This window comes from Manduca sexta, chromosome 13 (assembly GCF_014839805.1).
Source record: "Manduca sexta isolate Smith_Timp_Sample1 chromosome 13, JHU_Msex_v1.0, whole genome shotgun sequence".
Taxonomy (NCBI): Eukaryota; Metazoa; Arthropoda; class Insecta; order Lepidoptera; family Sphingidae; genus Manduca; species Manduca sexta.
In genome coordinates this window covers 10,718,395-10,733,921 of record NC_051127.1, presented here as the reverse complement: position 1 = coordinate 10,733,921, position 15,527 = coordinate 10,718,395, and the positions used below count along the sequence as shown (strand labels likewise).

Below are 15,527 nucleotides of genomic sequence, written 5' to 3'. Positions count from 1 at the left end.
ACAATATGGAACTTTGCGATCTAAACCGTAAAAAATTATCAAAATTGTTGTTATTGTGTATAATATGTACTAAAATGAACTATTTTCTCCCCTTTGTTTATAATGGTTCTAGTTATGAGAACCGTGGCATCATCCCTTTTAAACGAACTTAAAAGGTTAAAAAAAAAATGTTTGTTCAGTCTTCATTTTTGACCCCATTGTCCGATTTAAACCATTCAAACTTTATAACAAAAGTATTAAACCGACTTCAAAAAGCATTAAATACAAAAAAAAATAGTATACATATATTAGTCGGCAATTATTTAAACATGAGCTGCTTTACCAATTGTGTTATCATTTTTATATACTTATACGTTAAAAAAAATGTTGAGTCGTTAAAGCGGTTCATTTTTATAGTATGCGAGTTTGTAATAGAATCTAGATTGTTCAACAAATATCCACAATGTCATTTTTACATCAAAATTAAGTATATCTTAAAGAAACCTGACATCCGCATCCGCAGCCGTGGATGTCTTAAATTCTGCATCCGCGAGATACTTACCTGGTACATACCTACACCGACGTAAACACTACATGGCACTACTATTAGAGAGAACTTACTCACTCATTAAAAAAAGTTAATAAATAGTTAAGGTAGATACTTAACCATTCAACTTTAAAAAATAAATTACCCACATAATAAGTATTTAATTTATTTATCTCACTTAGATGTATTATACTTAATAATCATTTAAATATAAAATGCATTTGGTGCGTGGCTTTTATACAAAGTGCAAATGATCCTGACAAAAAACCTTAGTAGCCCTTCCTTATACAAAATGAAAAATCATTTACACTTGTAAAATGTGGTCCATAAATCCAAAATGATCTGCACAATATATATCCCTATTTTTAAAATAAAGCCGAACCTGCCCAAATCCTGCCTTAAATACCTTTGCAGTTTAAGAAGCCGCTGAAGTTATTACAGCAGGAACTTCAAAACATATAACTTGCTTGTTGCCGTCATTAAGACTCCAGTAGACAATGAGACGCGTGTTGGGGTAGTACTTTTCAATGGGGAATACGTTGGTATAAACGTATTCCTCGTTAGCTTCCAAGGGGCACGGCGCAGGTTCGCCGGTATCTGCTCGCTTTATGTTGGGACACGCACTCACTCCCGTCACGCCGATGAACGGTAGCTTGAGTTCACCGATATTCGCATACACATCACTCACAAGTGTTTCCACCTTTTCCCCTGAAAATTTATTAGACATGTGAATAATTAAGTATAAATATAAAATATAATACAAATTAACCAGGAACATTGATTGTTATATAACCTTTAAAATAGACGAAGTTCATATATAGGCATTAAGCAAATAAGATCACATCCATTCACAAAGGGTCAAAGTTACTTTGCCAAGTTACATTGCTATTCATCTTCTACCTTTTAAGAGCGTTTACGCATCCGCGCGCCGTATGTCTCAAAAACAGCACTTTTCGAAGGAGATAATATCCATCAAAACATTATTTTAAAAACATATGAATTAGTAATTATTATAGAAAATTTTGTTGTCTAAAAAGTTAGTAGAGAAAATTTTTAGATTTATTGAGTATTTGTAAATTGTTTAATGATTACTGAACAGAGGTTTTCAAATTTGCGCTTCGAACGTCTATTTCGAAGCTCAAAATATCTTAAACCACTAAGGAACATAACAATATGTTATTTTTATCTAACTAAAAAGATCCTGAAGAAAAAAGTTAGTAGAGAAAAAAATATATTTTTATGTTTAATTCATGAGAAATAAAAATTCAAAGAAATCGAAAATTTCAGAAATGTTGGTCATTTAAATGATTTTTTTATCACTATATCTTACTTAATTGAATATAATATTGGATTACTATAATAGAAGAACATCTCCTTAAAAACATACAATTTAAAAATTCTACAAAATTAGTTCTGTTATTTTTCTATAAATATTTTAAATACCACTATAAAACGCAACGCGCAAATCGTTTCAAATTAGTCCGCCTTGAGGCTTTCTAGAGAGAGGACGTATCGCTCGTCGCTCCGGCGAGACTCCAGTTGGACTTTGCTGTGCGTAGAAAAAATAGTCACGTGTATACAGTGATTGCCACATCTTAGTACTTTAGTAAGTAAAATATTTTTTCTTTAATGATTGACAATAATTTTAGTAGTTACTATAAATTATTATTATATTATTATGTTTCAGACACAATGGGAAGTAAAGCTATTTCTAGGCAAGAAAAGGAAACGTAACAACGCTGAAACTTCGGCTAAAGCAAAAGCTAAAAGATTGATGTACTAATGTTATAACATGCGTCTGTAGTATGGTTGTTGCTTTTTTTTACTCATTAAACACTTGAGCATAGTTACTCGAAGGAAAAAAATTGAACCTTAAGCTAAAACAATTAGCCCATTGAAATGTTACATGAGCTTTGTATTTTTAGAGGACCCAATTTTATTTTTAGAACATGTGTCGGGGGTCAATAGAAGCTTAATCTCAAGTTTGTGAGGTCGCCCCCTTGTCCCCTGGCCGCCATCATGGAAAAAGGGGTGAAAACACTTTTTTCGCGATATCTTAGAAACTATGCGTCTTACATAAATTTTGTAAAGTCATAATTTGTAGCAAATTGTTTTGCCTACAAATATGTTTATATAACTTTTTGCCCTAAATTAAAAATTAAAGAAGTTATAAGCAAAAATGTGAGAAAATGTTTATAAAAGTTTTCTTTTTTACTCTATAACTTTTTTTTTACATTTTACACAAAAATTACCTCAAACTAACTTTTAATGATCTTTTGAGGAAAATTGTTCCCTATATTTTTTCTTATTTCATTCATTTAAAACGCTGTTACAGCGCTCCAAAGTTTACCGGGTTCGTCAATGCTCATGAGAATCCGGTCGAAACAAAATGTTTAACTTATTTTTGATTTTTTTTTATTGTAAATATATTATTACAATTTTTTTTAAATTCGTACAACTTTACTTATTTATTCCTAACTCTTTTCTTTGCCATAGAACTTACCAAATTTAACTTATCGAATGTTATGCAGGTAAAAAAGGTATGAGTTACCATTTGGGGATAAAGGAAAAAAAACATATTTGCAGGCAAAACAATTTGCTACAAATTATGGCTTTACAAAAATTTTGTAAGACGTATAGTTTCCGAGATATCGCGAAAAAAGTGTTTTCACCCCTTTTTCCAAGATGACGGCCGGAGGACAAGGGTGGCGACCCCACAAACTTGAGGTTAAGCTTCTATTGACCCCCCACACATGGCCCAAAAATAAAATTGTGTCCTCCAAGAAATGCAATATTCGGTCCTTAAATTGTAACATTTCAATGGACTAAACGCACATTTCAAAACTCGTTTTACGCCCGCGGGGTGCGCGGTTGTATGCGGTACCCGCTGTATTGGCGGCCAACTATTAGAATCGTGCGGGCCACGGTAGCACCAGCGCGCTCTGTGGTTAGTAGGTGGGCGACTGCAGTAGTCGGTAGGGGAGGGGTGGTTACAGAAATCTGATGCCATTTTCCTCCATCGTGATCGTTTCTGATATGATATATAGCAATAGCTATTAAAAAAAAAACTATCCAAAAAATAAAACCAACTTCCGAAATAAGAAGTCTATTATTTCTCACTTTTTAGTTATACACCTAAAAATGACATCTCATTACATACACCTTCTGACTCAAAATATAAATTCCAATATGTAATTTCTAATGACTTAATTTAAACTTTCAATACGCTAAATATTAAAACTGCAGATCTATGGAGTAATTATGTGGTCCATTATAAACATCGTAGCACAGTAATTTTCCTGATTTATTGTCTGATTACGGAGTTCTGGTGCCTATCTTTCGGCTTCATGATGAGCTCCACTTTACTAAAAGGGTACTTTTCTAAATGCAAATGCATTTGCATTTAAAAGTGAAAAAAACAATTTGTAAAATTGCCGTTAAAATTTGTTAAAAATGTTTATTTTTTTATAATTACAAAATGATACATATAAACTATTTCATGATGAATTCTTATATATTTAATAATAGAATTCTTCATTTATCATAAATTCATAAATCATAAGTTACATTCCAATTAGATAATTAAAGCGAAAAGATCAAAATTGGTTGGTCTGACTATAAAGATAGCCGACGCGCTAACTCTACGCACACAGCTACGCAACGGCTCTGTGTGAGTGAATTTTGCGAAGAATTACCTATAGTTGACTTCACGCGCGGCACGTAAACGCTCTTAAAAAAAAATAAAGAGCAGCATTCAGGGTAGCATGTAGTGTGTACGGAAGGAGCTAAGTAAGATAAATAAATATACATTGAAGTAATATCTAAGTAAAAATTATTTGAAATACTTATCTGGTTATTTTTCAGAATTTCCTAAAATCTGATCTAGGTGATACTTGTTACACAAAACGTAAGCATTAGAGCAATTCACCAAGAATATTAATATTACCTACCTACCATTACTCACAGCATATTATAATTATTAATGACAATTAATCGAGGAGGTAATTAAGGACGTAGTTAATGCTAGGTACGTAGCTACTTACTTGGTTTAAATTTGAAGACGACAGTAGTATTGGTATTCTTCTGTAATTTACAGCGTTTTTTTCCACATGGAATCACTTGGATGCGATCACGGAGACCATCGAAATTTTGACCTAAAATATTATATTACAATTCTGTTAAGGACTAATGATTAATAGACGCTTAAGACGTAAGTGTTAGCTACGTTAATTTAATATATACCTACAAGTATTTATTATAAAGTTGTCAGGAAAATACGTTCGTTTTTATGAGAAACTGTTTTTTTTTTTTCTTAGAACCTATATTAGGTGTCTATTTGATAATTCTTATTGCTAAACTATATTATGCGCTACTTTTTATCACGGAACGGACTTAAAGTTATAAATACTACGATTCCACTATAGTAGCATAGGCATAGCTCGAGGGGGCCTGAATGGGCCAGGCCAGAATAACCTAGCGTAACTTTTACTTACTAATACATAACACCAAAACAATGATCAAATCTGCAATATAAAGACACTTTTTTTAGTTTGGGGCACAGGCTCCCCTGTAAAATAATTTTAGCTACGCCCATATAATATAGTAGTGACGTATTTGAAATGGGCGGTGACCCGTCATGCAGTGATCCGGTTCAGAGTCACCCGTGATGGATGCCCTCCACAAAAAAGGTAAATTGCCAGCTAAACTTAGTAACAAACAAATATACGAAAACAATATTCAATTTAAATATGACACAAAAACAGGAAACGGAGAGGATATTACATTACTTGGGTTTTAATAATTTCTTATTAGGCCATAGGTATGCAAAATTAAATGAAGTAAGTAAGTACCTTTTGATTAGCAGTGGATTTTGGAGTTCGTAAGATTTATTTTTTGTTTATTTTTTTGTTTAAAGCATGTGCGTGTAGCTTTTAACGTACAAAAAAAAATATAAATAAATAATAACTTTAGTTACACATTAAGCCTTGACTTCATTTACTTAATTATAATACATAATTAATTTCAAAGTGACTTCGCAGAGTAGCCTTTGCAACGTTAAAAAAAGTTGCCGCGTCAGTTTGCGTGGCTCCATTGTGAATATGTGTCATTTGATATCCAATATATTAGACAAAAGTCTTATATAAGTAAGTATTGAATATTTTTTAACATATAATGATGCCCATATCTACACTGTAGCGAAAATTTTAGAATAACGTAGATAAGATCATTAATCTGATAGAACATGTTTAATATGAAATAACCCTAAAAGCCAAATTGAAAACGTCATTTATTATTTCCTATCAAATAACAAACTTCAACAGCTTTTTGTTGGAGAAAGTGGAATTTCATGGCAACAAGAAAAAATACATTTTAAAAATGGGACATGCAAAAAGAAAAAAAAACAGACATTTTACCAAAATTTTAATTTTGTCCGTAATATACCAAAATGATAACTTCCTTACTTTTACAGTACTACTGTCGCGAAACATCGCGAAATTATTAATAACCTGGCAACACTTATGTATATCGTCTATAAATAAAGTACTATATAGTCTATGTATTGTGAGTGAGTTGAGCACACCTTTCTGTTGAGAGTACCGTGAACAGAATATATCTTGAACGAGTGAGTGAGATTTACCGAAGTACCAACATTCCCGGACTATAAAGTGATAATATGGACGAAAGTACAAATGCGCGCCATTTAAGTAGAACTTTTGAAGTTGTGTTCAACTAAAGATCTAAACATATAAAGGTGAGTGGGTTAAGTGTTTCACTTTCTATTCATACACGTGAGTTGGTTTTTATTTTACTTTGATTTACACACCGCCGAATATAGCACGTATAACTTGTAACATTATAATTTATTCGTCTTACGGTGAATGATCATTTACTTACGTTAATTTGTCTGTATACAGAATTTACCATGTAATCTAGACATCTACCCGCGGTGAGCGTGTTAATGCTTCCAAATGGAGAAATTACTTATAACCAATTTGAAGGGTGTTTATACTTACATTTACACTTTGAGACGCTGCGGCGTTCCAGACTGATAGCAAAGACTTCCATAGTTTAACTTAAATGGAAATCCTAACAGCATGCCCAATAAGGTTTATGGCTTGTAACCTACCTAAATGAATATCTCGCCGTATGTTCTCGTCTGGAGAGATTCCGTGTGGTTGGGAGCTTAAAGCCGCACCCTCTGAGGTCTGATGCTCTTAGCGGACTTATATGGAGGTGAATGCATGACCACAAAGCGGTGATCCTTGAGCCATCCGGTTGGAGGCGACTGGCAATCGCCCGGTACTTCCCTCGTAGAGTGGGGGAGGATCCGATTTAATTATGCTTTAACATTAGTAACCTCACTTTGAGATGATGCCGAAAAGGCTCTATAACAATATTAATATCTCGCCGTTTGTGCTCGTCTGGAGAGATTCCGTGCGGTTTGTTAGCTTATATTTAGGCATTCCTTTCTAGAACAATATTTTCCGGTACTATCTGGAGCAATATTTTCATATTTTAACGCAAGCGTAACCGTAAAGTTTCTTTGTTCTACAAATATATAAAAAAAAAAAAAAAAAAAAAAATGGGGTGGCATTTATTGTTATATAGTCATGATATAAAATAGAAAGGTTGAAAATTTAAATTAACTGTTTGGACAACATTCATAAGTAATGTTTTGTGTAAAGGGAAAGTATCCTTAGATGAGAGATAAAGTAATTATATTTTTTTTTTCATATTCACGAAAAACAATTCGATCTTTATACGATTATCGATTTTCGATTTTATTTATTTACAAACTAGTGCCACATCTCTAAAACCGCGCGCTTACGCAGCTCGCTTGAAGCGGCCATTTTGTGCGGTTTGTGTTTCGATGTGCCTAGTAAATCGAAAAGTTTGCAATAATAATTATTGTAGTGCCTGCGTGATGGTATATGTGAACAGGATCCATAGAAACTTTTGGGTATTTACAAGTAAGTAAGGTATTTTCATTATGTTTGGTTCCAACTGCTACAACATAACAAAGCTACTTCGAGTTTTAAATTAGGCTAAAATTGGTGTTATGCGTGAACTGCTTGAATTCTATATTGCACATACGTTATATGCATTGGATTAACAACAAAGCTATATTATGTGATACACATATATTCTAGGTATCGCATGTTTTTTGTTTGGCATCTTGGGTTTGGTTATTGCTATTGGGTTGGTACTTGCACCTAAGCACCTCATTAAATTTTGCTATATTCATCAAAAATCATTTCTCTTTTTGCTTATCCAGGAAAACTACCTATTTGCACATAACTATTATTTTCTGTATTTAGGTATACACTAGTAAATATTATGTTTCCTAAGTTAAAACCAACCATATACTATAAACTATACAGGTATTTGCCTAAGGCGTTTTGGTGAACTGATGGTGTAGATACAAGTAGGGTTAATAAATATTAATTTCTGTGACCTCAAAGTATCATTTGTAGGCATCTGTTTGTAAATTAAAACTTATGTCCATTTTGGTGATATTTACTTACCTAATACTCTGCACTATATGAAATATTGTTTAATAAATTTTCCTAAATTGCACATAAGATATTTAATTCCCTAATACTCTGCAATATGTGAAATATTGTTTAGTAAATTTGTCTACATTTATAAGGTAATTCAATAGTAATCAAAGGTACCTATTTAAACACTTATGAGTAAAATAAAATTGATTCAAAGACATGGTAAATGTTTTAATAATTGTAAGTATATTATTAATTGTTAAGATTTAATTCTTTTGTTGTTGAATTGACATTTGTATGAGAATAATATGTTAATTAAAAACATAGCTTTAAAAAAAAAATATTAAGTTAATGATCATACCTTAACATTTACTTTGAATTCAGAATAATACATAACGTAAAAATAAAATATATAACCTTTTGTATGTCTAGTACATTTCATGGGATAAGCATATTAATATAAATTATATATATAATTAAAAATAAATGAATAAAATAATTATAATAGTGTTAAGTATTCTTGTTGTACATACTTAAAATGACAATACTTATTGTGATGTCTGTCTAAAAGGGCTTATACATAAAAATAAATAATAAAAATTATCTTACTTACTTAAGCTACCTTGTGACACATTAAATAATGTTATGCAATATTTAGGGAAACTATTTGTTCTCAGATAAAATCTTATACAAATGGACCAAGTATTAATGAATCGCTTATTGCTAATAAGTGACGAAATTAAAAGATTAACAGACTGTGCTCTCACACAAAGTGCTAGTTACAATAACGATGATAAGACAAAAGCCTGCATTATCGTCGCTAAACTAAAAGCAATGTTGGGTAAATTTGGTCATGAATTGCATACTTACTTTAATACCTCTCAAGAACCAGATATAGATGAAGTGTCTACACTCACTAGCATACAGCTACATGGAGAGGAAGCATTAGTAGAGCTAGAAGTTAAAATTGAGTCAGGGGCTATATCACAAAATGAAGCTTCAACAAGCAGTACATGTGCCGTTTTGTCCAGTAAACTTCCAAAGCTATCCTTACCGATTTTTGAAGGCAACATCCTTGATTGGCATCAATTTTGGGACCAATTCAGTTCAAATATAGATAATAGAAACTTACCTGATGTAGATAAGTTATTGTATTTAAAAGGTTCCCTCACAGGCGAAGCTAAGAATACTCTAGAAGGATTGGATGCTACTAATAAAAATTATCAAATTGCAGTAACATTACTCAAGCAAAGATATGGTAAAGAAAGTCAGATTATTGATGCTCATTACGCAGCATTATACAAAATCGAACCAGCAAAAACGAGTGCAGATGGAAGGAAGACACTCAACGAAATTGAAAGGCACTTACGTTTATTAAGCTCTATGGGTGAAAATGTAAACCATAACCATTTACGATTCATTATCATGGAAAAGTTTCCAGCAGATATACTCTATGATCTTAAAATGAAGACGTCAAATGAATCAGTTGAAGAAATAAGAAACAAATTAGAAGTCATAATTGCAGCCAAAGAAGATGTGGCAAAAAATACCAGTGATATTATGATGTCAGAGAATTCTATTCATTATACTACTGAAGCATTATATGTGAATGATAAACAATTTGGACACAGAAAAAACCAGATGATAAAGAGAGGAAATTTATCTTTCAAACAAAGAACAGAAGATAGCAGGCGATCAAAATTTTATCCTGTAAGAAAAGATGCATTTTCTGCCAAGGGGCACACTTTAACGATCAATGTCATGAAGTGAAAGGTATCGAAGAAAGGAAGGCAGTTATAAAGGATTTGTGTTTTATTTGTTTGAAACCCAAACACCATGGCAAGGCCTGCTCCTTTGAAGTAGAATGCCCGCACTGTAATCAAAAAGGAATCCATAATAGAGCACTGTGCCCAAAGAAATTTCAAGCATAAATGTAAAGTTGTGTACAAACTACGATATAGTTTTTTATTCTTCCGTCCAAATAAATAAAAAGGCAACAGTTATTATTATTCATTATTGTTATCTGGTAAAATAAAGCTAGACAATATTTTTTAATTGATCAAATCTAATTTGTATAAATACCATCCGGGAGTATTCATGAAAGACCTGTATAAATGTTAGCAGTCATAATATATTTTTAATCATCTGTTGCTACTAGATTGAGCTTACAAGATCTACCGGTGCGTAGCGCGAAACTTAAATTGCTATGGGATTTAGAATCTATAGGTATTACACATCTTCGTAATGACAGTCTGGAAGAATAGGCGGTAGGATAGTTTAATGATTTAATTTAATTTTGAACTTTAATTTCAATGTTTGAAAAATCTGTTAAAGCCCTTAGATTCAAATTCATTGTTGTTATATGAGCCACATTTTAAGAATTGACCTTGAAGAAAGAGTTAGTACTTAGTATGGAGTTGGTATTAGTAGTAGTCTCAATTTATGATCCATGCGAATATGCAATTCCAATAATACTACCAGATAAAATATTACATAAAGATTTATGAACGTCTCATGAAATGTGCGGTTAAGTATCTTAAGTTTAATAATATAACTCGACAATATTTCTGGACATATAGTCAAAGGACTAGATTTTTTTAAGAAATATTTGAATGATTGGTTAATAATAGTAACGATTATAAATTCTTGTTTGGCGGGGGAGGGTCTCGCGAAATAAATTTTAGGTAAATAGTTAGCCTCTAGACACCAAACAGCCCAAGTAAGAAAGGGATATGTCTAGCTATTAGAGCCATACATTTAGAAATAGTACACGATTTGACAGCAGAAGAAGGCTTACTTGCTCTTAGAAGAATGATATCGACTAGAGGGGTACCGACAATCATAACTTCAGATAATGCGTTATATTTCAAATTAATATCAGAAATAGTAACAAAGCCGTATTGCATCCAGAATCAAATCCAATGGAGATTTATACCAGAATTGGCTCCATGGTTTGGCGGTTTCTATGAAAGATTAGTAGGCTTGGTTAAACACTGCATGAAGAGGTCGTTACAGAAACACTTATTGAAGGATACACAGTTGATGACAGTAATGAAGGAAATGGAAGCAATATTAAATACGAGACCATTAACGACTGTAGACACAGAAATAGAACATGTTCTCACACCAGCCGACTTCCTTACAGCTGGTAGATGCATCACCTTAGTAGGTTCGCAAGAAAATTTACTACTAGAAGGTACAGCTACAAAGGTAGACCTAGTAAAGAGCTGGAGAAAAGCTAGAATAGTTCTAGAAGAATTTAAAGAAATGTTTGCAAACCAATATCTTCCGAGTCTGAGGGAAAGGTATTGGAATTCTCCCAAGGAACCCAGAATATTATCGAAAGAGTTACCTAAAGTAGGTCAGATTGTACAGCTCAAAGAAAATAAAAATCGGGAAGATTGGAAAGTTGGAAAAATAGTTTCTCTTATTAGAGGATCTGATGGTCAATGTCGAATAGCAAAGGTAAAGGTTGGGAACTCTATATTTACAAGATCCATTACTCACCTATATCCATTGGAAATAGAAGAGACGTACGAAGAGCATGGGACACCATCACTTGCTGAACCGCTAGTCATGAAGGACGTAGATGAAAGTACAAGAGCAAAGGACACATCACCGGTTAATATAGAAATGCCTTTAATAAACGAAAACGTAGAATCCGCGGAACGTATTAAAAATAATTCTCAAGTAATTAACGAAATTGAATCACATATTGACAACGCAGAGTCGACAAGAGATGATAGCACAGTGACAAATGAAATTAACAAGAGTTTAGAGGACCAGTCAGATAATAGACTACTTCGTACAGCTAAAATCGAAGCGCTGAAGAAGATTAAAGAATGGACAAATGAGTTGACAAATCAATATCTCTTTTCTTCCGGGGGGGAGTGTCGCGAAACATCGCGAAATTATTAATAACCTGGCAACACTTATGTATATCGTCTATAAATAAAGTACTATATAGTCTATGTATTGTGAGTGAGTTGAGCACACCTTTCTGTTGAGAGTACCGTGAACAGAATATATCTTGAACGAGTGAGTGAGATTTACCGAAGTACCAACATTCCCGGACTATAAAGTGATAATATGGACGAAAGTACAAATGCGCGCCATTTAAGTAGAACTTTTGAAGTTGTGTTCAACTAAAGATCTAAACATATAAAGGTGAGTGGGTTAAGTGTTTCACTTTCTATTCATACACGTGAGTTGGTTTTATTTTACTTTGATTTACACACCGCCGAATATAGCACGTATAACTTGTAACATTATAATTTATTCGTCTTACGGTGAATGATCATTTACTTACGTTAATTTGTCTGTATACAGAATTTACCATGTAATCTAGACATCTACCCGCGGTGAGCGTGTTAATGCTTCCAAATGGAGAAATTACTTATAACCAATTTGAAGGGTGTTTATACTTACATTTACACTTTGAGACGCTGCGGCGTTCCAGACTGATAGCAAAGACTTCCATAGTTTAACTTAAATGGAAATCCTAACAGCATGCCCAATAAGGTTTATGGCTTGTAACCTACCTAAATGAATATCTCGCCGTATGTTCTCGTCTGGAGAGATTCCGTGTGGTTGGGAGCTTAAAGCCGCACCCTCTGAGGTCTGATGCTCTTAGCGGACTTATATGGAGGTGAATGCATGACCACAAAGCGGTGATCCTTGAGCCATCCGGTTGGAGGCGACTGGCAATCGCCCGGTACTTCCCTCGTAGAGTGGGGGAGGATCCGATTTAATTATGCTTTAACATTAGTAACCTCACTTTGAGATGATGCCGAAAAGGCTCTATAACAATATTAATATCTCGCCGTTTGTGCTCGTCTGGAGAGATTCCGTGTGGTTGGGAGCTTATAGCCGCACCCTCTGATGTCTAGTGTTCTGAGCGATCTCGTATGGAGGTGAATGCATGACCACAAAGCGGTGATCCTTGAGTCATCCGGTTGGAGGCGACTAGCAATCGCCCGGTACTTCCCTCGTAGAGTGGGGGAGGATCCGATTTAATTGTGCTTTAACATTAGTAATATAACTTAGAGATGATGCCGAAAAGGCTCTATAACAATTACGAATTTGTTTGTGCACTTGCTTATTGTACCAAATCAAAATCTGGAACGTCGCGTTACTCTTTTACTATTTTTAGCACCCTTAGGACTAATATAAAGCTTTGGCTCTAACTTATATTCACGAGATTGAACTTGTACTAAATTATTGTTCTAATCTTGACCAAGATAACCATCCAGTATCAGTTCTATAAGTCTTGGTAGCCTACTCACTGGCATTGCGACAGCAATGTCATAGATTCATTTATAATTAACAGGAGCAGTCTCTCTGACGTGATACGATAAGGAATTTGCCGCCATCTAGGAATGTTGTCTTGGAAGACCACAGTCCGTATAACACAGAACATTACAAGGTATGTCATGATGCTGTTATCTTTCGTTTCCTTCCGACATATGATACACTTATTAAAAACCCTTACTCATAAATGCGAAGCAGATTTAGACATAGTTGATTTTGTTCTCATATCAAGAGATAACCGACACTTACAGACATTGAACATACCTATTTTTATATTTTTATTAGGTGCGACATCATCGCACGTGATATTTTACCTTTTCGCCACTAAACCCCCAAACGGGCGAAAACAACTACGAAAGTTATAACTTTGGATATTGTTAGGTTAGGTAGTAGATACAGAAATGATGGCCTCAGGCTGCCGCTGACGCTGAGAGCATCCTCGGTTGCACGGGCATGCACTAGACGGCACCACGCAGGGGCGGTTGCGGTCGAAGATTAGACACTTCCATCAAAGAAAGCCCGTAGCCGTCCCTAATGCGCCGAAGAGCGCAATCGCTATATAAGTTAGGGAATTAGCCCGGTGGTCGCCCGAAGGTCAACAAATCCGGGCGGCTCAACGCCAGATTGTAAGGCACGGTGACCCCAACATAATCGCTCAATCGCCCCCCCACGAAGGCTGGACGGTAGTAATAAGATACTTTCTCCACGAAATCGAAAAAAGAGGTATTACAGAAATGATAGAATTGACAATTTACTTCATACAATCCCTCATTAAATTGGAAAAATCTGTAAGTATTATTACTTTTTGCTTTGCGTTCATCCAAACCATTGTACATAGATTGAAGTATCATGAATATTTTAGTTCAGTACACATACTTAATTATCACCGATTTGCTTAAAGGTAACTATAACATCACGTCGTTGTACCAGCATCGAGCCAGGGCTGAGAACCGCCACGTTCTGAATTTGTTTCCCAGGCCGAGCAACCAAAAGGCGAATGAATTTTTCATTTAGGAAAACACATATTGTGTTAAGTATAAGTATTGTAAGTGTATCCATATGTTTAATAATGTTATATGTCTGTACTTAATAATTAACATACCTGGGCATTGTTCCGAAGGCGTTACATTGGATTCGGAAAATACGAACGTCACTCCTAATGTTATCATAAATGTGAAAGTAAAGCAGAAAAATGAATTCATTTTAGGTATTTTTTTTTACTGATCAAGTTATTGTCTATGTCCGTCCACTTCACCTACCTGTAAGCTAATGATAAATATAATTTGAACATAAAAAACACGCAGACTGAAATGAAGGTCGCACCTTGTTAGACAACTTTTAATGTTTATAATGTTACTGGTAGGTAGGGGAAAAGGAGACAGATTAGGACACAGGATATGATTCCAAATATATTGGTAATTACTAAACTCAAAGAAGAATGCGGCCCATTTGTAATGGGAAAGTATGGCCTTGTGATATAATTCAAAATTAATACAATTTTTTAGAAATTACTCAAATTCCATTTGTATAAATCTGTATCAGTAATTAAAATCCCGATATTCCACGATTTTTACAAAATATTGATATTCGTGAAATTATTTGCTTTTGTATTCCTCGGTAATGATAATAAAATTGAGTATTTAAAAATAGAGCAGAATCCGCAATCATACATACTGATGTCAATTGGTGTCCTAATTAAGTTCGCGCGATAATCGGGTCGCGTGACGGGTCGTCTTATTGGACTACCGCTATTTTAGGAATGTGATTTGTAGAAGGCGCAGCACCCGCTAGGTTGTTTTTTCTTTTCTATTTCTATTCTCTTAAACACAATACATTACTTAATAAAGTCGTTTTTGTATGTACAAACTACACATGTGAAAAAATAATTACATTTATGTAAAGTGTCTAACATAGCCCCCTCTCCCCTACGTATTATACACAATGTTATAAAAGTTTTTAATTAACCGGTCTGTTCGTGAGAAAAACTTCCATAGATAATAACAACTAAGCATCTTAATTTACTTTATATTTGAACTTCCTAAAAGCAATAATGAATAACAAATAACAAGCTATAACAAAGTAATAAATGCATTAGTTAATGTTGGCTTACGAGTGGGCCGTGGGGGTATCGCATAATGGGTTACCATAAAAATGCGACGGGCTAGGCGTTAAGCCGCATTTCATAGACATTT

General features: G+C 34.0%; 2 protein-coding genes and 1 long non-coding RNA gene across 8 annotated transcripts in view; 2 read left to right on the top strand and 1 right to left on the bottom strand.

Moving 5' to 3' along the window:
• Positions 1-676: 676 nt before the first annotated feature.
• Positions 677-14,619, bottom strand: LOC115451534 (NPC intracellular cholesterol transporter 2-like). The gene is made up of 3 exons (XM_037438134.1): positions 14,438-14,619; positions 4,570-4,680; positions 677-1,234 (listed from the first exon to the last, which is right to left on the bottom strand). Exons 1-3 carry the CDS (start codon positions 14,535-14,537, stop codon positions 942-944), a joined length of 504 nt encoding a protein of 167 aa, XP_037294031.1. The 5' UTR covers positions 14,538-14,619; the 3' UTR covers positions 677-941.
• LOC115451535 lies at positions 4,680-14,536 on the top strand. The gene is made up of 2 exons (XR_005112278.1): positions 4,680-5,670; positions 13,717-14,536. It is a non-coding gene; the product is annotated as an uncharacterized LOC115451535 (long non-coding RNA).
• LOC119188469 overlaps positions 9,747-15,527 on the top strand; it is a 246,457-nt gene continuing 240,676 nt past the window's right edge. For 3 of the 6 annotated variants that reach the window (XM_037438129.1, XM_037438127.1, XM_037438125.1), the window contains exons 1-2: positions 9,747-12,192; positions 13,355-13,450. In XM_037438129.1, coding sequence (XP_037294026.1) covers positions 10,837-11,943 — 1,107 coding nt within the window. In that variant the 5' untranslated portion in view covers positions 9,747-10,836 and the 3' untranslated portion in view covers positions 11,944-12,192; positions 13,355-13,450. Of the gene's footprint in view, positions 12,193-13,354; positions 14,520-15,527 lie in introns of those variants that run through there. The other 3 variants (XM_037438130.1, XM_037438126.1, XM_037438128.1) reach the window with 3 other exon arrangements.

Coding starts and splice junctions, on each gene's coding strand:
- LOC115451534 (XM_037438134.1), bottom strand. CDS start 14,537: ATGAATTCATTTTTCTGCTTTACTTTCACATTTATGATAACATTAGGA. Junction 4,681..14,437: donor GCCTTCGGAACAATGCCCAG/GTATGTTAATTA, acceptor ATAATATTTTAG/GTCAAAATTTCGATGGTCTC. Junction 1,235..4,569: donor CGTCTTCAAATTTAAACCAA/GTAAGTAGCTAC, acceptor ATAAATTTTCAG/GGGAAAAGGTGGAAACACTT.